General features: G+C 38.9%; 1 protein-coding gene across 1 annotated transcript in view; it reads right to left on the reverse strand.

Moving 5' to 3' along the window:
* Positions 1-26,201, reverse strand: part of LOC109099182 (potassium voltage-gated channel subfamily KQT member 3-like) — a 35,388-nt gene that overhangs the window by 7,955 nt on the left and 1,232 nt on the right. The window contains exons 2-11 of the mRNA XM_042778406.1: positions 25,061-25,509; positions 10,961-11,051; positions 10,736-10,865; positions 7,184-7,382; positions 7,126-7,137; positions 6,699-6,852; positions 5,787-5,897; positions 4,401-4,496; positions 4,202-4,296; positions 2,670-2,696 (exon numbers count right to left, since the gene is read on the reverse strand). Coding sequence (XP_042634340.1) covers positions 2,670-2,696; positions 4,202-4,296; positions 4,401-4,496; positions 5,787-5,897; positions 6,699-6,852; positions 7,126-7,137; positions 7,184-7,382; positions 10,736-10,865; positions 10,961-11,051; positions 25,061-25,509 — 1,364 coding nt within the window. The remainder of the gene's footprint in view (positions 1-2,669; positions 2,697-4,201; positions 4,297-4,400; positions 4,497-5,786; positions 5,898-6,698; positions 6,853-7,125; positions 7,138-7,183; positions 7,383-10,735; positions 10,866-10,960; positions 11,052-25,060; positions 25,510-26,201) is intronic.

Genomic DNA, 26,201 nt, shown 5'->3' on the forward strand with positions numbered 1-26,201 from the left:
AAATTACATTTTAAAATAAATTCAAATAGAAAACTTTTATTTTAAATTGTAATAATATTTAACAATATTACTGTTTTACAGCATTGATCAAATAAATGCACACTTAATGAGAGACTATATATGACTTTCTGTCTGAGCTGTATTTAAAACTAATTTTAACTTTCAAGCCAGGCTGTCAAGGCAACATGAAAGTTCATCTTAACAAACTTTACTTTTCTAGTTTAATATAAGAGTATGTAGGCAGTAGGTCTATGCAAAGGTGCACAAAAACCCTGGGGAATCTGTTAGTCTTAAAGCGGTCCTGCACAAACTCACACACTCTTCCTGCAGGAGAAACTAAACCCTTTCAAAGAAACAACGCAGGGCATTCTAATGTGAAGGGTCCCCAAGGATGGACACACACACACACACACACACACACACACACACACACACACACGCAGGCTATGCACTGCGGCACACACATATCTCTTGAGTACAGTGAAAAGAAGAAGATTGAAGTGGTGAGAGGGGCTGAAACATCTTGAAATGCACCACAATTAAAGCTTATTACGAACCTGTTACTGATACAACACTTTCCCACACACACACTCACAAAACACAATCCGTCTACAGTCGATTCAAACTTTCTGAGAGGGTTTTACTGGGTGAAAAGTGACTGTGCGTGTTTATATGTGTGTGTGTGTGTGTGTGTGTGTGTGTGTGTGTTTGTGGTGTTATAAAGTCATTTGTAAATACAGATAAGCAGTGAAAAAAGGAAGAGAATCAACAGATAGATTTCACATGAACAAATGAAAGGGGCACAATATTATCAGCTGCTTAGTGTATGTACGGTCCAGTTTCTCCATTTTGGACTTGTTTTAGTAGGTCACTGATAATGTCAGGCTGCAGGTTTCCCAGCTATTTGGCTTTGTTTGTATGGGTGTGTTTTTTTTTACTGATTGCATTTGAAAAAGCAGCACTCCCCTTCCATAATCTTGAGTAAACAAAAATGCTAAACAACACAATATTTTTTTTGGTATTGAGCCACAAAAGGGACATGGTGATGTAAAAAATTAAATGAGAGGAAAAATTATATTCTAAAGCTTTTGCATTTTCTTGTAAACTTTTGTGTTCCCTGAGAAAATGTTTTTGTTTGCAGAACTTTTGCATTCCCCTGATAAAGTTTGCATTTGTTTGCAAATATTTTGCATTCTCCTGAGAAACTTTGTGTTCACTTGCAAAACCTTTGTGTACCCCATTAAAGTTTGCATTCATTTGCAAATTTTTTGCATTCCCCTGAGAAACTTTGCTTGTGCTTATATAGAAATAATACGAGGTGGGAAGAAAATTTTACATTTACGAGAGAGCGCAAACATTTTGTGACTGAATACAACGTTTCTTAAGGAATACAATACCTTTGCAAGAGAACACAAGTTTTTTGAGCGAACGCAAACATTTTCAAATATACTTTTTTCCCCATATCCTTGTCCTTTTAACTTTTCCCCCTAATTATTTTTGAACAAAAAAGCACCATTTATTACAACAAAACTCTGCTTTGAATGTTTATCTAACTACATTTAGTCATATGAACAACCAGTCAATAATTTAACTGATGTTGGTCTGATCTTTCAATCATTTTGAGTTTTGACTGATTCACTCAAAAGAATCAGTTCATAAGAGTCATTTATTCCTGAATTGGACTCTCTAGAAAATGTGGGCTCTCTATTTATTGTTTTTATATTTAGACATTTATGGAACAGATAACTAAACCAAGCATCAAGAAAATGAGGAATCAGTTTAGAAGAAAAAACAGTTCTTAATTCACAACCTTAGATGGAGAAAATATCTTAATCTCAGCACAATAATAATAGAAGTGAACAAAAAAGTCTATAACATGATAGTAAATTAAATGTGCGAGTGTGGTTTTGGTTTCTCCATTTTGTAGGTCACCGGTAGTGATAATGCCAGGCTACAAGTTTCTCAGCCAGCTCGCCTTTGTTTATGTGGATATTTGCATAGGCGCTTATTTGTGTAGGTGTGTGTTTTGCACTAATGTATTAGCAGTATGAAAGTGTAATCTGATCTCTGATCTGGACTGAACATGGATTACAGGTCTCGGGTCAGGTGGTACCAACAAGCACAGCACTCAGTCCAACTCTCCCTGTTGTTTCTATCTGTAAATCTTTCCTCTTTTAACAAATGGACTGTCAGGCCAGTGTCCAGGTCAAGGAGACCTGATACTCATGATTATTATATACATAGTCCACCTTTGTCAAGGCTCATCATGCTTAGATCGCTAATAACAGTTCCCATCATTTTCCTTACAATGACACAGACGTCACACATCCAGCCGTCCATTAAATTCTCCCACACACTCATGTTCCCGCTCCCTCATTATGCTTTGACACTGTCATCTATCAGTGATCCATAATTCACTCGTTTCTAATGGACTCTGTAATATCACATATAGAACTACTGTCCACATGTCCCCCCCACTGAGAAACGAGCTTTCACAATCTCTCACACACAGAAACGCACTGCTGGTCATGACGCCTTTGGCACTGAATTAATGGAGGTGGTGGTTATTAGGAGTTATTTAAAGAAACACATTTCACAGAATCATTCATCTCACACTCACAAAACAGTGAGCGAGAGACAGAGGGAATGAGAAAGAGAGAGGGACTTACCTAGCCATAACCTCAAGAGGCTCCTTCCTGCAGGAGACAGAAACAACACACACATTTTGTTTGACCAGATTACATTTATGACAACAATGACAAAATTCTCTTCATTTGCACCAAATGAACACTAGAGTGAATTAGAATATTCACTTATACAAAAAAAAAAAAAAAAAAAAAAAAAAAAAAAAAAAAAAATAATATATATATATATATATATATATATATATATATTAATTTACCTGTGGTAATATTTGTAAATAATTATGAAATTATATTATTGAATATGAGATTTCATGTACCAAAAAATTATGAAACATCAATAGAATAGTGCTAGATATAGTTTGTTTACTGGTTGCTAGTTATACATAACTGAAATCACAATGGCAAGTGTCATTAAGGAAGCAGTATGAATAATTGGTAAATTAAAAGGGATTTTTAAAAGATTTAAAGAATTAGCATGCATTTTCTTATATATATATATATTTTCAGTTTTTAATTTAGTTTTAAAATTAATTGTATTTGATTTTTTTAATGTGCTTTTGTCATATGTTTATAAATATTACGATCTATGTTTAATTTAGATATATTTCAGTCTTAGTTAATTTATTTCCAGTTAGTAACTTTAGTGTTTCAACTTATTTCAGTTAGTTGCCAAAGAAACATTCCTATTCTCCATTTAATGTTTTTCATCAAATATTTCTATTTAATTTTATTTCCGCTTTTTTTTACATAATAGAAATGTTTTAAAAAGTTTTAGTTAATAGTAATTATCGTTAAAGAATTAGTTCACTTCCAGAATAAAAATTGCCTGATAATTTACTCACGCACGTGTCATCCAACATGTGCATGTCTTTCTTTCTTCAGTCGAAAAGAAACTAAGGTTTTTGAGGAAAATATTCCAGGATTTTTCTCAATATAGTGGACTTCAATGGGGATCAAGGGATTGAAGGTCTAAATTGCAGCAAATTACATTTATTTTATTAGAGTAGTATCCACTTTTTTTCAGTAGGGCTCTTAAAAGTGTGAAGTGAACATATATTTGTATATACAGTATATATACATCCATGTCTTGCTCAGGATATTTAGTACTGAATTATTTGAGATCTTGGAATTTTTCACTGATTTATTGAAAGTTAATGTCACATTATAAAAAGATTTAAATATGCTCAAATAGGGCTTGCTTACTTACTACAAATGTTTTTTTCTGAAATTGATACACTTTATATCTGCTTTTCAGGTTCCAGACAGAGTTTCTTTGTCATTATGATGGAAAAGTAAATTGTCCACGCACAAGTACCTCTGTGTAACCTCTAGCAGACCTCTAGATGATGCTGTGACTGCATGCAGACAATGAACATTAAAAAGAGATGCACAGAAATCATGAGAATAACACAAGTGAAATCATAAAACAACCAAGGCATAATATGAAATCATGATGGTAACAAACATAAAGGCAAGTCCCTGTAAACTAAAATAATATATAAATGCTAAAATATTCAAATGATATTTGTTTTGTGAGTGATGTATGTGTATGGTACCTGAAGCATGGCAGTGAGATCACAGTCTCATAGAATCTCCATGTGGCGATGAGATCATCTCTGACGGGGTTGGTGGAGTAGTATCTCCATGCAGACTGAAATCAATATTCAGTATTGAACATTAAGCAATGTGCTGTTGAGAAATGTGCTTAAAGGGGTGGATTTACTGCTGATTTAAGTTTATGATGTTTCTGGTTACCTGTATTAATGAAGCTGCAGGATTTCTGCGTTTCTCAAAGTGTTTCTGCCTGTGCTGTTCCTGAACCTTCAGGGCCAACCCAGAACCCAGAATACCCTACAAACATAACCAGACTTTAGCATAAACTGGTAGGCTATTTTAAAAATAGCATACTATCATACTATTTCCATTTTTAAAATTCCCAAACTGAATGATGTTTCGCTCCTACGGCCCAAACAAAAATCTCTCTTAAGAGTCAGTTCAGGCAAGTGAATCAACCACAGACAGCTTACAACTTACGATTCTTTTGTGTTGCACTTTTTTCTTGTAAGACTGATATCAGTTAGTGATTGTTTGTTTATATGACTACGTGTTTTTAAATATACATTCAATGACTTTTGTCAGTGATATTTTATAAAAAAATGAATGAATAAATGTAACCACGTGTTATTGTTTAGTATTGTTGTTTAATATATAGTCATGGGCCAATTAATATATTACATTTATGCTGCCTCTAAAATAAAAGTTATTAAAAAGTGTGTAAACACACCTTTTCCAAAATTGTATGGGGCTGAGTTACTCTCAAAATCATTGGAATTGTAAAGGAACTGAAATCATTAAAGGGATCGTTCACCCAAAAATGAAAATGACCAAGCTCAAGCTATCCCAAGTGTATATGACTACAATCAGAGCTATATTAAAAATATCCTGGCTCTTCCATGCTTTATACTGGCAGTGCATCCATCCATCATAAAAAGTATTCCACATGGCTCTGGGGGGTTAATAAAGGCCTTCTGAAATGCTAAGAAAAATATCCATATTTTAAAACTTTATAAACTGTTGTAAAGACATTTTTTGATATAACTCTGACTGTATTTGTCTGAAAGAAGAAAGTCATATAGCTCTAGGATAGCTTGAGGGTGAGTAAATTAAAAAAGTTTAATAATTATTAAATTATTAAAATTTTAAATTTTAAAAAGGTTTAATTTTTGGGTGAACTATCCCTTTAAGAGGAAAAGCAGATACCGCTGCATTAACCACCTTATTTTGCAACATGGAAGCAAGCTATTTTCTGTGAATGTGCAAGACTTCTTTATCATAAGCACTATAGCTAAATAACCAGAAGAATAACAACGTATAGTAAAAGCTAAATCTATTTGCTCTACAAAACTGTTTATGTATATAAAAATGTAATCAAATAATGATAACAGTTGCTAGTTTGCAATATCAAGCAACATAACAGACTGTTTTTGTACAGAATAAATTACTGGAAGCAGATGACACTGTAAGTTACAAATGGCCACATCTGCTCTTATGTCAAAAATAAGGTGGATAGTCTAGCGTTTTTACTGTCATTTGTAACAGTGTAAATGTACATTTAGGAGGGAAAAAAAGAACTGTACTCACGGCTGGAAGAGCAAAAAACGACACACCGATAAGAGCGAAGGTCCCGGCTAAAAGACGCCCTGCCCACGTTTTTGGGGTCTTGTCACCATAACCGATGGTTGTCAAGGTGATCTGACACAGGAGTGAAATCATATGTCATCAGAGTGATTAGCACGACTAAGAGCCAAAGTACTTAAGCTGTAAAACCATTAAAAAGGTAGTATTAATAGAGCTGCTGTTAATGTTACGAAAGGTGGTATAAATGGGGCTGCTATAAAACCATCACAGTCAGGAGTACTAATAGAACTGATGTAAAATTGTCACGAAGGGTAGTGTTAATGGAGCTGCTGTAAAAGGAATTGCCTTCCATTTTTAAAAAATCACTTTTGAACTTGTGACACACAATGGTTCAGATTTTCTTTCCTATTAAATTGACATTCCGTTTTCAACATGGAGGAAAGCTTTTATGGATCCTTACCAAATATGCAAAAATCACTAAAAAGGTGCATAAAGCATTTTTTAATACAAATAAAAAAATAATACAAATATATTTTTGCATATTTATGGATCTGATCTTTTCAGCAGTTTTTTTTTTTTTTTTTACTAAATTTATCTTAATTATAATTGTAGAGCTGATTTTTTTTTTTTTTCAATCAAATCAATCATCCTATATTTGCATTAAAAAAAAGTGAGAAAAAAAATCCATTGCACGATTCCGTAATAATGTTGGCTTGGTACAAACTTTAAACTGGTCATTAACCCAAATGTAATGCAGGTTTTATATTAATGTTAAACTGGTCATCAAAGCTTTGGCATTGCTTTAAAAATTCACAAAATGGGCTTTTTTCCCCAGTTTGAAATTCATTTATGAGGTTTTCACAATTCAATTTTAAAAAGTTCTGAATGCATGTGATAGCCGTGCATCATTCTCACCAGTCCCCACCAGAGGGCGTCTGCATAGGTATCAAAGTCCTGCGGGACTGGTGTTGGGGAGGAACCCTCTGTGTCTGTTAGCTCCATGGTAACGTCATCCTTCTCAACCAGGTACACCAGGAAGGAAGCCAGGATCAATGACAGGAAGCCCTTTCTGCACACACCAACCGGGAAACACACACAGCAGTACTGCGCACCACACTCCATGTGGAAGCCCCGGCTCGAAACCCACACCGCAGTACTGAGATCAAACTTCACCAGACACTGATATCTGATTGTTTGTGCTTGCGTATGTACTTTGCATGTCTGTGTATCGCAGACCACAGCATTTTGAGGGATGAGTGTGTGTGTGTGTGTGTGTACACTGTATTGTGTGCATACTGCCGACCCCATAGGTTTATTTGTGCATGCTTGACATGATTTAAACAACCAAGATGTGCTCTTAGATGTTGATCAAGAGGGAAAGGCCTGTTGGCATACATCACATCATGTGCGTGGATACCTTGCTGTGTGTGTATATTGCAGATCCTAGCAGTTTCCAGGTGCCTCCGCGGCGGTCCATTCGTAGCATTCGAAGGATCTGCAGGACGATGCGCAGACTGGCGCAGCGATGTGGGGTTGTTGGTGCCAACACATTTCCCTGGCAAGGCTTAACCAAACCAACCGAACCAATAAGCAAACAAAAAAAACATACAAACAACATAGAGAACACACATAGCACACACAGATATACATATACAAGTCTCTTCTGCTCACCAAGGCTGCATTTATTTGATTAAAAATACAGTAAAACCTTTTACAATTATTGTGATTATTGTATGTTACTACAATTTAAAATAACTATTTTCTATTTGAATATATTTCAAAATGTATTTTATTCCTGTGATGACAAAGCTGAATTTTCAGCAGCCATTACTCCAGTCTTCAGTGTCACATGATCCTTCAGAAATCAATCTAATATGCTGATTTGGTGGGACTCAGAGAATTTGTAATTACTATCAATGTTGACAACAGTTGAGCTGTTTAATATTTTTGTGGAAGCCATAAGACCAATTTTTCAGGATTATTTGATGGATAGAAAGTTTAAAAGAACAGTTTTATTTTTAAAATAGAAATCTTTTTGTAACATTATGAATGTCTTTACTGTCACTTTTTTGATCAATTTAGTGTGTGCCTTGCTGACTGAAATTATTACTTTCTTTTAAAAAACTCCCAGTGTGTGTGCATACTGATGTGCAATGTTTCAATTTGTGACTGTGTGTTTGTTTGGGTACAGTGTGTCATGCTCACCCAGGGAAACACAGCGCGGTTTTGCGGGCGAATTGAGCCGCCCTCTCCCAGCCCTTATATCGACAGCAGCAGCCGGCGGCCCCATATCCTCAATGCAAACTCGCCTCCAAAAATAAATAGATTGTAAATGTCTCCTATCAGGTGAGAGAAACACATCCAGTCCATTTTCGCTCTCAAACCATTCATCTCACACACAAACCCTGAACTGGCCACCCTATGAACGAGAAGCCAATAAACTCACCAGAATCACTAGCCAGTGGGGTAGCCGAATCTTTCCTCGTGCTCTTGGAACAGTTGTTAAATGGACCAGAATTCAGACATCCCAAAACAAATCAGAAACCTAGAGATTCGAAACAGCTAGTGAGCGGGACCTTTAACTGGTATACTGTTAGTAACGAAAAAATTAAAACCATAACATAAGAGGAATTTAAAAATTGCAAATCAAAAAGAACTGAAATATAAACAAATACATATAAAAAAGTAAACATTTTATTTCAAATGTTTCCAAGGAAACATTTCCATTTTGTTAGTTTAGGTTGAAGTACTAAAAAATTTAACCTACAATAGGATAGACTAAAATAATAAATAAATACTATTAAGACATATTAAAAATGAAAACACACAACCAAACAAAAAAAAAAACTTTAAGCCCGGGGGGGGGGGGGGTTGGGGGGGGGGGGCCCCAACCCCCCCCCCCCCCCCCCCCCCCCCCCCCCCCCCCCCCCCCCCCCCCCCCCCCCCCCCCCCCCCCGGGGGGGGGGGGGGGGGGGGGCCCCCCCCCCCCCCCCCCCGGGGGGGGGGGGGGGGGGGGGGGGGGGACCCCCCCCCCAAAAAAAAACCCCCCCCCCCCCCCCGGGGGGGGGGGGGGGGCGGGGGGGGGGGGGTTTGGGGGCCCCCCCCCCCCCCCCAACCCCCCCCTGGGGGGGGGGGGGGGGGGGGGGGGGGGGGGGGGGGGGGGGGGGGGGGGGGGGGGGGTTTTTTTTTCCCCGGGGGGGGGGGGGGGGGTGGGGGGGGGGGGTGGGGGGGGGGGGGGGACCCCCCCCCCCCCCCCCCCCCCCCCCCCCCCCCCCCCCCCCCCCCCACCCCCCCCCCCCCCGGGGGGGGGGGGGGGAAACCTTTTTTTTTTTTTTTTTTTTTTTTCCCCCCCCCCCCCCCGGGGGGGGGGGGGGGGGTTTTTTTTTTTTTTTTTTTGGGGTTTGGGGGGGGGGGGGGGGGGGGGGGGGGGGGGGCCCCCCCCCCCCCCCCCCCCCCCCCAAAAACCCCCCCCCCCCCCCCCCCCCCCCCCCCCCCCCCCCCCCCCCCGGGGGGGGGGGGGGGGGGGGGGGGGGGGGGGGGGGGGGGGGGGGGGGGGGGGGGGGGGGGGGGGGGGGGGGGGGGGGGGGGGGGGGGCCCCCCCCCCCCCCCCCCCCCCCCCCCCCCCCCCCCCCCCCGGGGGGGGGGGGGGGGGTGGGGGGGGGGGGGGGGGGGGGGGCCCCCCCCCCCCCCCCCCCCCCCCCCCGGGGGGGGGGGGGGGGGGGGGGGGGGGGGGGGCCCCCCCCCCCCCCCCCCCCCGGGGGGGGGGGGGGGGGGGGGGGGGGGGGGGGCCCCCCCCCCCCCCCCCCCCCCCCCCCCCCGGGGCCCCCCCCCCCCCCCGGGTGGCCCCCCCCTTTGTTTTCCCCCCCCACCCCCCCCCCCCCCCCCCCCCTTGGGGGGGGGGGGGGGGTTTTTTGGGGGGGGGGTCCCACCCCCCCACCCCCCCCCCCCCCCCCCCCCCCCCCCCCCCCCCCCCCCCCCCCCCCTGCCCCCAACCCCCCCCCCCCCCCCTTGTTTGAAAAAGGGGGCACGGTGTGGCCCCCCCCCCCCCCCCCCACCCCCGGGCCCCACCCCCCCCCCCCCCCCCACCCACCCCCCCCGTGGGGGTTTGGGGGGGACCCCCCCCCCCCCCCTGGGTTGGGGGGGCAACACCCTTCATTTCCCCCCCCCCCCCCCCCCTGGGGGGGGGTTGCTGTGTGTGTATATTGCAGATCTAGCAGTATTCCCAGGTGCACTCCGCCGGCGGCTCCATTCGATAGCAATTCGAATGGATCCTGCCAGGAAGCGCAGACTGCGCAGCGATGCTGGCCCACCAATTTCCCTGGTGTTAGTACCGGCAACCACCGGCACCAGAAGCAAATCAGTACAAAGATACCAAACAACAAATACCAATACCCAAAATGAACAGATGATACAAACAACTCTCTTCTGCTCACCAAGGCTGCATTTATTTGATTAAAAATACAGTAAAACCTTTTACAATTATTGTGATTATTGTATGTTACTACAATTTAAAATAACTATTTTCTATTTGAATATATTTCAAAATGTATTTTATTCCTGTGATGACAAAGCTGAATTTTCAGCAGCCATTACTCCAGTCTTCAGTGTCACATGATCCTTCAGAAATCAATCTAATATGCTGATTTGGTGCTCAGAGAATTTGTATTACTATCAATGTTGACAACAGTTGAGCTGTTTAATATTTTTGTGGAAGCCATAATACAATTTTTTCAGGATTATTTGATGGATAGAAAGTTTAAAAGAACAGTTTATTTTTAAAATAGAAATCTTTTGTAACATTATAAATGTCTTTACTGTCACTTTTGATCAATTTAGTGTGTCCTTGCTGAATGAAATTATTAATTTCTTTTAAAAAACTCCCAGTGTGTGTGCATACTGTATGTGCATGTTTCAATGTGACTGTGTGTTTGTTTGGGTCAGTGTGTTCAGCTCACCCAGGACACACAGCGGTTTGCGGGCGAATTTGAGCCGCCCTCTCCAGCCCTTATATCGACAGCAGCAGCCGGCGGCCCATATCCTCAATGCAAACTCGCCTCCAAAAATAAAGATTGTAAATGTCTCCTACAGGTGAGAGAAACATCCAGTCATTTTCCTCTCAACCATTCAATCTCACACACAAACACTGAACTGGTTATGAAGAGAAGAAATAAACTCACCAGAATCACTAGCCAGTGAGCCGAATCTTCCTCGTGCTCTTTGAACGTTGTTAAAATGGACAGAATCAGACATCCCAAAACAATCAGAAACCTAGAGATTCAGAAACAGATAGTGAGCGGGACCTTTAACCTGGGTTACTGTTAGTAACTAAAATTAAAACCATAAAAAAAGAATTAAAAATTGAAATAAAAATGAACTGAAATAAAATAAAATATAAAAAAGTAAACATTTTATTTCAAATGTTTCCAAGGAAACATTTCTCATTTTTGTTTAGTTTAGGTTGAAGTACTAAAATAATTTAAACTAAATAGACTAAAACTAATAAATAAATACTATATAGACATATTAAAAATGAACACACAACAACAACAAAAAAAAAAACTTTAAATAAATTAAAGTAAAAAAACGAAAATATGAAAGTCTAATTCAAAATATTAACAAAAATATAACAGTATATATTTGACACTGAAATAACACTGACTTTGACTAGACTGCAAATTTTCATTTTATATAAACATCAGTTGGAAAAAACTGGGATGAAGATCTTTTTTAGTTGCTATGGATACCTGGATAGCTGAGTCATGATAATTTAAAAAAAAAAAAATTGTCCAATAGATATAAACGATCATGATATCATTTTACCAGCAGAGGGGGCTGCTGAATACACTGTACTGTATTGGAAGAGAGAGAGAGAGGGATGTATTGGAAATGTCCATTATTCAGCAAATAACAAGTCGGCATAAAATAAAATTTCAACCTATTTAATAAATTATGGTTATAGCTCTTATCTTATTATTCATCCATGCATGTCTCATTTTACACAACTTTAAAGCTTTAGAAATACTTGAACACAGTATAGTACACATAGAGTTATGTGAGACATACATTGTTTATAATGCATCATGTTCATTTTTGGGGGGGTGAAATAAACCAGTATTATGAAATAAGCAAGTATTTAGTGCCAGATACTTAAACACAGAAACACAACCATTGTGTTTATTTAGTATGAATGTGTGCAATGATTTGTGTATGCAAGTGATAAAGCTGCTGTCCTCCGATGCCATTTTCTGCAGAGTTGTTCTGTTACATCTGGGAATCTAACTGTACTGTGTGGCATCCAGCAGAGCACACATGCAGACGCACATATTTCCCTTATCATCCTCACTCTATTTGTCAGTTGACCTGTTGGCAGTTACTATGGTTTCACATTTGTAGGTTATATCTGTGCTGTTTCCATGGTTACACATATTCATCACACACACATACACACTGCTCCATGCTCAGCATCTGGTCTCCAGTGAAAGCTTTTAGCATCAGCACACTAATAACCTGTAATGGTCATACCTCTCTTGCTCTTACTGTGTGTCGGTTAAAGGATTCTCTTGAAGATCGATGCTTCCCTCAACACAGAACGATGGAATGCCATAAGCATGCTCATTCTCAACTATAGATCTTAAAATATGATTATGTTGTTAATGAAAAGGGCTATTAAGAGAGAAAACTGCTCTGCAACACAGAATGTAGAGCTGATTATGAAAAACTAGAGGAGACCATATTCAGCCCCAATTTGATTCTTGGATGCATCGCGATGTGGATGTGGACGATTCTGAATCGATTCACAAATGTCAAAAATCGATTTTCTAAATGTTAATTGGCAACATAATATTGACGGAATGCAAAAGACGGAACTCTGAAGCGTGCAAGTGCAGCGGCCGGACAGTCTATGGTGTGCACGTAAGAGACACATGATCAGGCACCCTCCTGTGTCGAGGTAGTTTTAAAAGTTCCAGTATGTTTCCACAGTATATCAGACTCTTTTAACCAACAGTATCAAGGAAAATTTGATTGTTCGTAAAATGACCCCTTCAGTGCTGTTTACAAAGAACTACAGAATTGTTAGAGATGTTTGTTGAATATAAAGGTTGATGAGAGCAATCCACACCGATCAATAGTGATTCAGTTGGTAAGTGGACACAGTCAAATCTGGTATCATTTTATAATCCACTGAATGGAGCCAAATATGCAGTGTGCATTTTTTAACTGCCAAATAAGACCATTGGCATGCAGAGACAAGGGTATATTTCTGAGAATGCATATTTATTATGGGGTAAACATGATCAGTGCAGCTACTACTACTTCTGTTTAAAATATTGCTACTTAAATTTTTAAGTATAATCAGCTTGGTTATACAATGTTAAATTACATTGAACGGACTAATAAAATCAAGTTAAAGAAATGTAAAAATGTAAGTAACCTTTACTTATTTATCATTATATCATATATATAATTATCATTTTGTTAACATTATGGGAATGTTACGTGAATGTTCTCTGAACATTCTGAAACAAGTAGTAATATATATGTAATATATACGGTTTATCCATGTCTTCGAAAGAGAGAGTCTGTCATTTAAGGCTCCCTATGCCTGTGTTCTGTCTTGGTGATGCTGTGAGACATGTGTGTGTGTATACATGCGCATCTGTAAGAATGAGTGTGTGTGTGTGTGTGTGTGTGTGTATGTGTAACTTGGCTGTTTGTCTGATCAATGTTGAGGGCATATTGGCTGTAATGGGAGCATCAATATATGAGGTGAGTCATAACAGGACACATCAACCTTTATAATAAACACACACACATACACACACAGCCTTGCGGTTCTGCCCCAGAGCATGCTGGATACTAGAGTGAATTATTCTGTAGTAGTTGTGAGGAACAGAGAAGGAGCCAGAGAGAGAGACATGTAGCCCCATTAGAGGTTATTAGTGAGGTGGATGTTAAAAGCACAGTATTTGTCCGCTGATTTCAGGGAACAGTAGATTACAGCTCTCACTGGGGACCAGAGCACAAGGAAGCAAGTATGTGCATGAAGAAGCATATGCAGACGAGTGGTTCAAACCCAGAAAAATGGGGTTGCAGGTCTGTTCTGTGAAAAGCAGGGGAAACGCTAAAAATAATAAAAACACCACCAAAACATGGTTCTATATTCTAATCTATAAATATGACCCCTTTAAAAAACAAAAGAAGTTTATGCTAAGTCCTCCTTACACGTATAAGTGCCTTGTGTGGTTTTTCAAAACAAATTCAATTTACTGTTGCACAAAAAAACCTTTAATAAAAACGATAATGCATTTTAATGATTACTTTGTTCTTTGAAAAGGAAAAATAGTTAACATATACTCATTTCACCACTGTAAAAGTAAATGGCATAATATTAAACCTAAAATCTGCTTGCTCAACAATAACTGCAACTAAACACTAGCACCAGTTTGATCAGAGCTTTGCTTGTCTCTGCTGAGGAACTCATTCTTCTTTGGAAAACTCCATGACAAACTAGGTCTTTGAGCATGAACTTTTTTTTTTACATCCCCCTTCTTCCCTATAGGATTCAATTCAGAACTTTAACTGGGCCACTCTAAAACTTTACTTTTGTTTCTTTTCAGCAACTGAAATTATGATTTGAGTCCTGAACACCAACCTAAGCTAATGCTTGAGATGCCTGCAGTTGTTCGGCAATATTTTGGGACTTCCCAGATGAGGAGCTGCTGTGTTCTTGGATAAATTGGTCATCCACTTTTGGAAATACTCTATTCGAAGGCAATGGCTTCCACTGTGGTTTAACAGAGGCCAAGAAATGGACCATGTAACCCTTTTCAAAGAAATGTAGCTTAACCTTTCATCAGTTGTTTCTTTAACTAGGGCATTGTAAACATGTAAAAGCTTTGTAGTAATTACTTGTCTCTAAGATGGTTCAGTATATGTCCATTTAAATTCAACAGGACCAGTTGCAGTATACTGCTCATCAACAAAGGTACTCTTTAGGGCATTTGTATATCCCATCTTGCCTAAGGCACCGGAATGACTCTTGCCCATGCCACACACATACATTTACATGTACTTAAGGTGTCATGTACGTCTAAGCCAAATTCACAGTCTTCCTGTGTAGGCATAATCTATTTGTTCACTTTTAACTGTGGCCCTAATTTGGGACAGTTGCTGAGCAACAGAAGCTGTCGAGCACATCCCTGTGTCATGCATAGGAAATAAAATACATGCACTCACTATCACACATATACAGGCATGAACGCTCTCTCACACACACACACACACACACACACATACAGTACACAAACTCTGACACTTATTCCCTTATTTTTGTTTGCTGTTGATTGCACAGCAACTGCTTAAAAAGTGTGTGTAAGTGTGTGTCTGTGCGGTGAGGAGGCTGAGTAGTGTAAATATGCTGGAAGTGTGTATGTTCAAAGGCAGACAGTTGAGCAGCCCTCCTCCGCTACACAAGGCAATGTTACCTTGGAAACATGTCACATGACTGTGTGCTTGAGGAGGCAGTAAAGCGGCCATAGCAAATAGAGAGAGAGGAAAAAGACAGAGATACACTGAAAGATGCTATTTTTAAATCAAATTAAATCCATTTTCTACTCTATAAAACACTTCTGTTTGATTGGGAAAAACACATTAACAAGAACAGTTTTTAAAAGTGGACATATCTGCCTGTAAAATAAAAAACAACATAAAAAACAACATAAACTACTACTACTACATAGTATCCAATTAAATATGTGTTCACTTCCAGTCATAATAAGCATCGTTTGTGAGATCAATTATTGGCTACCAATAGCATTAAATTTCCTATCTGGTCAATATTGTAATAATTTTGCATAATATTCATAAACTGTCATATTATGTTAAGTTTAGTTAAATTCCTGTCATGTCTGTTATGAGTTCTCATTAGTTGCCATGGTTTCTGATTAGTTAATCCCTGTCCAGCTGTTCCTGTTTAGTTCCCTCATTTACCTTGTGTATGTATTTTTACTCCATATTCTGTTCTATCCTTTGTCGGTTATTATTTACTGTAGTGTTATATGTTGTACTACCCTTGTGTTCTCAGTAAAGTCTTCTTTAAAGTATGAATCTCACGTCTGTATTCATCATTCCTCAACAACCCTTAACATTTTCAGATTTTGTTAGTTAAATGATACATTTTGAATACTTCTTTTTATTATTAAAACTGAAACTTGAAAATTTGACTGCTTTTTGTTCATTTGAGAAATGCATTAAAGCACATACATTTTCATTTTTATTTTGCGGGGAAAATTTTTAAGTTGCCATGTATATATACAGTGGGTACGGAAAGTATTTAGACCCCCTTAAATTTTTCACTCTGTTATATTGCAGCCAATTGCTAAAATCATTTAAGTTCATTTTTTTCCTCATTAATGTACACACAGCACCCCATATTGACAGAAAAACACAGAATTGTTGACATTTTTGCACAATTATTAAAAAATAAAAACTGAAATATCACATGGTCCTAAGTATTCAGACCCTTTGCTCAGTATTTAGTAGAAGCACCCTTTTGATCTAATACAGCCATGAGTCTTTTTGGGAGAGATCCAACACATTTTTCACACCTGGATTTGGGGATCCTCTGCCATTCCTCCTTGAAGGTCCTCTCTAGTTCTGTCAAGTTGGATGGTAAACGTTGGTGGACAGCCATTTTCAGGTCTCTCCAGAGATGCTCAATTGGGTTTAAGTCAGGGCTCTGGCTGGGCCATTCAAGAACAGTCACGGAGTTGTTGTGAAGCCACTCCTTCATTATTTTAGCTGTGTGCTTAAGGTCATTGTCTTGTTGGAAGGTGAACCTTCAGCCCAGTCTGAGGTCCTGAGCACTCTGGTTTTCGTCCAGGTTATCCCTGTACTTGGCCGCATTCATCTTTCCCTCGATTGAAACAATCCTCCAATCCCCGTAGCTGAAAAAAACACCCCCACAGCATGATGCTGCCACCACCATGCTTCACTGTTGGGACTGTATTGGACAGGTGATGAGCAGTGCCTGGTTTTCTCCACACATACCTATTAGAATTAAGGCCTATCTTGGTCTCAACAGACCAGAGAATCTTATTTCTCTGTTTTTTAGCAAACTCCATGCGGGCTTTCATGTGTCTTGCACTAAGGAGAGGCTTCTGTCGGGTCACTCTGCCATTAAGCCCCGACTGGTGGAGGGCTGCAGTGATGGTTGACTTTCTACAACTTTCTCCCATCTCCCGACTGCATCTCTGGAGCTCAGCCACAGTGACCTTTGGGTTCTTCTTTACCTCTCACCAAGGCTCTTCTCCCCCGATAGCTCAGTTTGGCCGGACGGCCAGCTCTAGGAAGGGTTCTGGTCGTTCCAAATGTCTTCAATTTAAGGATTATGGAGGCCACTGTGCTCTTAGGAACCTTAAGTGCAGCAGAATTTTTTTGTAACCTTGGCCAGATCTGTGCCTTGCCACAATTCTGTCTCCGAGCTCTTCAGGCAGTTCCTTTGACCTCATGATTCTCATTTGCTCTGACATGCACTGTACGCTGTAAGGTCTTATATAGACACGTGTGTGGCTTTCCTAATCAAGTCCAATCAGTATAATCAAACACAGCTGGACTCAAAAGAAGGTGTAGAACCATCTCAAGGATGATCCGAAGAAATGGACAGCACCTGAGTTAAATATATGAGTGTCACAGCAAAGGGTCTGAATACTTAGGACCATGTGATATTTCAGTTTTTCTTTTTTTACTAAATCTGCAAAAATGTCAACAATTCTGTGTTTTTTTCTGTCAATATGGGGTGCTGTGTGTACATTAATGAGGAAAAAAAATTAACTTAAATGATTTTAGCAAATAGCTGCAATATAACGAAGAGTGAAAAATTTAAGGGGGTCTGAATACTTTCTGTACCCACTGTATATATATACATATATATAAATATATATATATATATATATATATATATATATATATATATATATGAACTCAGCATTATCAAATTAGGTAATGTTAGGCTTTTTTCAAGATGCAGGCCTGTGTAATATTCAGAAAATTAATGAACTAATGTTTGATTTTAAAGTTGTTTTGCCCTTATCTTGTATAGCCACTGATGTCTAATGTAGAATCCTGAACTAGGCTGTCCTGAAGCCAAACTAGAATAAGATTAGAATATGATTTGGCAGAGCTTTTAGCTTAAATATATGGAAGAAACGCACAGATCTAATACAGAACAGATCTAATAAAGAGCTCCAAACAGGAAGGAAACCCCTGTAGGCCTTACATCAAGCTGCTCAGTTTTGACCATATTCACTACTTCAGCAGTACTTTACAGCTACAGAACTTCTTTAGAAAGTTGATGCCGCATAAAACTCTGAGACAGAAAGTGGAATGACTCATGAGCAATCACTGTTGTGCTTTTGAGCAGGGCACCAGGGAGATTGTCCCTGTAATAAATTTACTGTAAGCTGCTTTGGATAAAAAGGTCTCCTGAATGACCACTTCTTTCACATAACAAGCAGCATTTCACTTATTGCAAGTCATTCTGTCAGAGTAGGTAAAGATTTGGAGCTTGAGGGAATTGGACCTGGTTGCTTGTCCAGTACATTTGGGGACTCTTTTACCCAGACAAGCCTGACTCAGGTAGATGTGTGTGTGTGTGTGTGTGTGTGTGGATGGCAGAGCCGGCGCTCATGGCCTCATTAAACTCAAGATGCAAGATCAATCAGTGGTAGATCATTTTATGCTTCCCTTCAAATGCTTCATAGAATTCTGTATTCAGCAGGTTACGTTCACCTGTACAAAGAACACCTACTTCTACTTCTACTCTATTGGTGCATCTTCAGGTGTTTGCTTTCTGCATTAATTAAACATTAACATGGACCATGGTTGAACAATCGTCAACATGTAAAGGAATACTCAGGTTTGAAATGACATGATGGTGAGTAAATGATGGGAGAATTTTTTTGGTGAACTATCCCTTCAAGAATGGGTTCTCTTTAAATATATTATCTAGATCTAGAATTCGAATTGAATTGGCCACACCCCACAGCATGCTGAATTTACTTCAATTTAAAGAAATTCAACACAGTTACACACGAGCAGAATTTCATTAGTTTGACAAAACAACAAATAGTTTATAACGTCATGTTTCAGAACGTCATATGTTCTGTTTATGGTTTCCCACATTTACTAAAATATTATTAATACATATAAAATTTTATAATACATATAAAATTCTCTCAAATTTCAAAAATTCATTAATATAATCTATAGTTTCAGAAAATACTCCATATGTTGAATGTATAATAAAATGTTTTTCCCATACAATAAAAATCAATGTTGTTTGGACACCACTGACTTTCAACATATCTTTTATGTTCCATAAAAGAAAGTAAGTCATGAAGGTTTACAAAGATTTGAGGGTAAATGGTGACAGATTGTTTTTTTTTTTGGGGGGGGGTGAACTTTTTTTTGGGGGGGTGAACTATCTCTTTAATGTGTGAATCATATTAAAAAATGACTATATTATTAAAAACACTTATGAATTTCTTTCAATTTAATTTAATTTAAATTGCATTTCAGTTTAAATCCAACTGCTGGTACTGTACTGCAAATGCTATCCATTTAACCATTTTGCAATAAATATTAATCTTATCATATCACTTATCATACAGGTTAAAGAATTTATCAACAAATTGCCATTTAATTCTTGGCCTCTTTTATTGGAAATGTCTGGCTAATGAAAATTACTAGACTATAGATGTAACATGACATGAGGACTGGAATATGTGAGTGGAGTAACACACACAAAAAATGTTCCTTGCTTCAGGCAACATTTACTCTACTCTACTGACATATTAAAGTGAGAATCTGTCTCCACAAGACACCAATGTTTGCTTACAAATTACTTGTAAAAGCCACAAATCAATCTTACAACAACAATTATTGTTATGTGCACATTTTTGTGGATTCTTGCCACTTTTATTTATAGGTACAGAAGAGAGAAGGATGTTAAATCATGGGAAGAAAAGTAGGGAATGTGACTGAGAGACATTAGATTTAAACTCAAACTGCCCACATAAGCACCACATCTAATGAGCTAACCACTTTCTCCAGCAAGTTTAATTCAGTTTGTCAAACAAGTTTGCTACACAAAAACAAAAACACATTATTTTGTTGGCACATATCTGAACACACACACACATACAGTGGGATTTCCCACTCTGACAGCACGCCATTTCCATTCTCACTCAGTAACACAGCAACCTGCCGGGATAAAATGATCTGTGAATTACAGAACCGCAGAGAGCGCACACACACAGCACATGCGCTCACACAAACATATTTACACATCCACATTGCGAGTGAGTGTGTGTGTTAAAGAAAGAGACAGTAATTGGCCTAGAGCTGTACATACATGACATAAATGGATTTTCTCTCCCAATCGTTTAACCTTTTATCTGACTGCGAAGGTCACGCTCACACACACACTTGCAGAGGAGGCCAACTAGAGGTGAGGAAACACCATGTGGCATCAGAATGCTGGGTAATGCAGTTTAGGGAGGAAGAGACTTTGCACCCTCTACAAATGTGTGAGGTGATACTGCCGTTATTGTTTCCAGTTTTATTCCACTGTAAAACTGCTGCTTAGGCAAAAGGAAACTGAAGTCACTGAATAACCTGTTGCAAATGTAAGAAAACTAATTTTTCTTTGAAGTGAGCTCATTATGCTTAGTTGATTTGATGCCAGAACCAGCTAGAATAGCATAGAAATGCCCAGTTATTAACAAAAAGACCTTAGCAGTGCCTAGAAACTAACTAGAAAATCCTGGCAACAAGCTAGAATAACCTATAGATCTACTGTAGTAACGAGCCAAAAGACCCTAGAAATGCTAGGCAGGCAACTACCGAGAACATCCTAGCTAGAATACCCTAGAAAGGTCAAGTAACTAACCAAAAGACCCTACCAATGCCTATTTATGATCTATCTATCATGAATAAAAGAATATAATTTCATATTAAGATATTGTAGAAAACTACTTTTTAAAAGAGAAGCGTAATGGTGCAGAATGTAATATTGACAGCAAGCAGTTAAAATGGGTAATGCAGACAAAATTCACATTTCTCCTGTCTGCTCCTCCTCAGACTTGCTGCTCAGAATCGATCTCTGACCCAGTTTGTTTGCTGGCTTCCATGGCTGCAATACGCTGTATTTTCCGCCAACTGGCTTGTTAAAATACTATTGGATAAAATTGTCAAAGGGGCGGAATCACAAAAACCAAAACAAGAACGGACATTCTGACATGGAACACACATTTCAAAGTAGATTAACTGACTGTAGCGTTGTTTTTCAGAGAAATGAACGAGTATGTGATCTTAGCTTGTTTCCTAAATATTATTTGTGTGCTTTAGTACAGTAAAAAAAAATCTAATAAAAAAGGATTTCACACTGTGAGCAAATGCATATATAAAATAATGTGATCATCAAGCATTAAATAGAATATAAATAAAAATTGTCTAACGTTACCAAATGAAATGTCCACCCACAAAGTGGTACAGAATATAAATAAAAACTACATCTATGTTTTGATAATCATTCTAAATCTGATTCAGACATAGTCTTTTACAAAAACACAATTTTCTCACCTTTTAATTCAAAATATTGATTTGTTTGTTTAAAGCAGAGGATCTGTTCTTTCTTTTGACATATTGCATGTTCAGATATTCATACAACAAAGTATTCTGGATGCCATAAAAATTTTGTGAAAATGATCAAAAATGCTGGCAGTGGTTGTCAACTTTTTTTTTTTATTCTAATTATGGATAACGGCTGGATCAATGGAGAGAATGGATTAGGTGGGATCACCTTCATGTGGAATAGGAATGAAGGGTTCTGTTTGCTGTAGAAAGCTGTAAATCAGCATTAAGCTTCTCTCTGAACCAGTCACAACCTCCCCCACATGCCCTCTCTCTCTCTATGGGTTGAAGGTGACACAGTCATCACCACCAGGTGAGGACAAACCCTGGACATCGTCCTAGATGTCCAACTGACCTTCAGTTATCATTGCATTGCGGCAACCACCTGCTACTAGACTGGTTTACTGCAAATCACTCCTCACTGGCCCTCTTGGATCCATCCAGCATGTTATTTTATTAGACATTCAGCTGACACTTTCTTACCCAAAGCAACTTAACAATATATTCATGACAGGAACACCCCACCCAGAGCAACCCGAGGTGAAGTGCTTTGCTCAAGGGTGAAATTGTGATGGAGGATCCCAGTAGCTCTCCACTTTATAAATCACCACATCAACCTTCAGATTACTAGCTCAGATCTTTAACCATTAAGCTGCTACCACCATCCCATTTGGAAACTCTGCAGCTTGTCATATTCAACCTCCATAAATTCTCACGTTATGTATTTGCGGAGCTCCCTGTGATAGTGTGATTTAGCTGCCGGTTTCAAATTCCACTAAGAGTTTCTAGCCAAGAGTGCAGTCAGTGGCCTTGGGCCCTGTTACCCACAAGCTATGATCAGACCCTATAACTCAGTCCAGCTGAAGGTTTTGACTTCATATTTTCAAGGTAACATAAGAGCGTGGTTTCATTTAATCATCATTGCCCTGACTTACTGTATGTAGCCTGCTTCAATCATTATTTATACATGACCTGACACCTTTCCCAAAACTCATTTAATGAAGCACACGGAAAGTTTAATTAAGCCAGCGACTCTTCACAACACTAATGTCACCGTCTTAATCTTCAGAGTAAATCAGTCTTATGCGTCAACCTGACACCTTATACAAGATAAACCTCTAATCTCCTGTGTTTTCAAGAAAAGTGGGATGTTCTTTCCTGAGATATAAATCAAAGAATTCTCGATGCTGAAAATCAGACACATCCTGTCAAATTTTAAAGAAATATATAAAATAACAGACATATGAAACCCAAACCTTCTTTTTTTAATGAGCTAAGCAAATCTGCTGAACCCATACCACTATTACTATATCAGTCTATTAACAAGGCATTTACAAATCCTATTCTATTCTCTATTTTATTCACCAAACAACTCCCCATCACATTTGTTTATTTTCTATGTAAGTTTAAATCAAGTTCATCTTGTCAGAGACCATTTGGTTTTGACAAATTCAGCTTACACATCACACAGAGACATAAAAAGTGTGCTGGTCAGATATGTTTTTCTCATATCCATGGATGCTCCACAAGCATCACTATGACAACTGAGGCAATTATCTAGAGGAAGTTACCAATAGTTGGCTCACCCATCGTGCAATACAGCTAATTATGCCTCTAGAGGTGCAGCCTGAAGATCAAATGATTAATTATCTAAAACGTCAATCAATATATACAAAAAGTAAATATTATTTCTTTATATGTGTGTGTGTGTATATATATATATATATATATATATATATATATATATATATATATATATATATAAAATATACACTACATAATATATACTACATAATTAAAAATTAATGTAGTATAGTATATATATATATATAAATATATACTACACAATTAAAAATTAATTACAAAATTTATACAAGCTATATATGAATATATATGCATATAAGACAGATACACTTTATATAGACTATTACATAATGAAATAACTTTCAAATACATACAAATATATATACATACATATAAACACACACAATTAAAAGATGTAAAAAAAATCTTTACATATGTACTATATACTATAATGAAATAAGAATCAAATACACACACACACACACACACACACACACACACACACATTTTTACTTGTATTATGTACTATGAATATGTTACACTATGAAATTAGATTTGAATAATTATTCCAAAACTTATTTTATTGCATAATTTATATTTATTGTACACTATATATTATCTTTAAATGAATTTTGCACCATTTTTTTCTTTTATTATTACTGCAGATGTGTTTATTTTGCTCCACAGAGTCTATACCAGCCATGCTGGGATTAACAGAAAGCATCAATTAAACAACAATAAAAAGGGAAGTCCCACCCTATGTTTAACAACTTAATTTAAGCGTTTCTCTAGATAAACTGCTATAATAGGGTGGAGGCAAGTTTAATTATTAACTGCAAATTGTTCCCAAATGCACACAAACCCCACACACACGCCACAACACTTTTCAGCACATAAAGAGTTTTTTTTAATCAATTATTCACATTAATATGGTGTGGACTAACCTCACATTATACAAAGGCCTGGTTAAAAGCCCTGATAATATCTGAGAAAACACACACACTGGACACAAAGGCTGTGCTGAGTTGCAGATACTGTATGATCCACATCCTGCATGAGGCATTAAGCACGGTGGACAGAAAATGGGCCATGAATAATGTGTGTTTGTGTGTGTGAAGACAACAGAGGTTTAGTGTTAAGCTTGGGGCTTCAAGAGAAGTTGTTCATCTGCACTCTAATTCCTGACAAAGAACAATTTCTACTTAAGCAGCATTAACATATAATTTTGCCTTTCTAGAGTCACTTATTTGTTTTCTATGCTGTATAATCGCTCCACAAGTACTGATATCAGGACCATGGACAGCTCCACAGACCAGAGCCTGGACCTCTTCACAGCATGATACAATGATCACAGGCAGTATCTCTGGCTCTGCAATGAGCGTATGGCGCTGTTATACAACCACAAACGGCTGCTAGACAGCTATAAGTACTTCGATTTCTGGTCACTCAGCTGGAGGTTGTGCTCTGCTTCAGTACCATGGAGAGCTCCAGAACAAATGGGACCACATTATACACTTCATAGTGCTCAATGCAAAAGCACAAAACTCAGAACAATTGCTTTCCTGCTCATTAAAAGGCAAGCTATCATTCTCTACATAGTCCCACAACTGTAAATATATGCATAACTGGGGCCATTAAGGAGAACCTCAATATCAGATTAGTGTTTAATCAGAATGACTCTTAGACTTTGACATTTGCTCCTCTAATTTGAGTATTTGGTTACATGTTTGTATATAACAGTTACAGCCAAGAGTAAACACATAAATGGGATTTCCATGTATTTGCATTTCATTTCCTCTCTTCTTTGGGTTTATTTATCATTTATAATTAATCTCAGGGAGTTTACTCAGGGAGCATGCATTCACTGTAAAACCTGGAACAATGAAAAGGGCTGTTCAAATAAATTGGATTGAACTGAATTGTTGTAATTTATAATTAACTGGGCTGTTCCCTCTGTGTGTGGGCGCTTCTGGCTGTGAAATGCACCTGGGTTCACTTACACAAACGCGTGGTAGAGCAGCGCCCATCCTCGTGGTCTCTCGAGCGCGTCGTAGATGAGATTCTGTATCCGTCGCTTCCTGATATTATTCCTCTTCACGGGACGTGTGTAGCCCAGGGGCGTCTTAGCGAGCAGACCGATGTTCTGCGATCCTCGTTTGAAGTCAGATTCCCTGCCCGAGCCGACGAGCAGCAGCGCGCCGTCCCGTTCCTGCCCCGCGCACTGCTCCAGGTCTCCGGCCAGCGCGCTCTTCCGCTCGCGCGAGTCCTCGGCACCGTTAGTGGCATTTCTGGACCTGATTCCCATGTTCACTGCTCTCGAGCCTCGGCGCCGCGCGTGTGAAAGTCCGGGATGGGGCGCATGCCATGATCCGGACAGGGAAAGCGCGAGCTCCTTAGTGTTCGTGGGTAATTTAAGGACCTCGTTCAGGAAGGGAGGCGCGAGGTTGGGCTGTGGATTTAAAAAAAACATTCAAATCTGTCAAACACACGCACGCTCTCATACATGACACTCGGTTGTCCAAACGGATCTCGAAAGTGTATCCCGATGTGAACGGAACAGCATACAAACAGTGTTTCATGCAATACTATTCCCCAACGCAACATCACGACTGAATATACAGCGAGAAACAAACGAGTCGGTTCTTCTAAGTGAATCTGTAACTGTGATCTGATTCCCGAACGCATGACTCTTATGAGCCTATTCTTTTTAGTGAATCAAAGAAATACTTAAATCGGTTTCTGAAATATTCTGACTGAACACGTTATTACTTTTGTCACGTCCGATTGGAAATTAAACAAGAACCTTTCATGTGCTATATTGTAGTTATATTACAGGCTTAAGCATATGGCAACATGTATTTAAGTATTCAAAAAATGATTTATGTAATCGATGACATTTTGTTTTAGATGAAATAATTAATACATCACATATGCAACCTTTTTTTTCTTTTTAGTACTTGATGTAATAGCCTATAACGCTATACACCGACATGAAAGTCTGTAAAGAGTAATTAAAAAGTCGGTGTTATGTACATTATTTTTTTTTTCAGGAATTGTTATATAATGTTCTGTTAAAAACTACAATGATTTAATCATTTGTGATTGCTGAAGGCATTATGAAATAAGATTTCACTCTTTCCT

The sequence above is a fragment of the Cyprinus carpio genome, chromosome A2, assembly GCF_018340385.1.
Source record: "Cyprinus carpio isolate SPL01 chromosome A2, ASM1834038v1, whole genome shotgun sequence".
Taxonomy (NCBI): domain Eukaryota; kingdom Metazoa; phylum Chordata; class Actinopteri; order Cypriniformes; family Cyprinidae; genus Cyprinus; species Cyprinus carpio.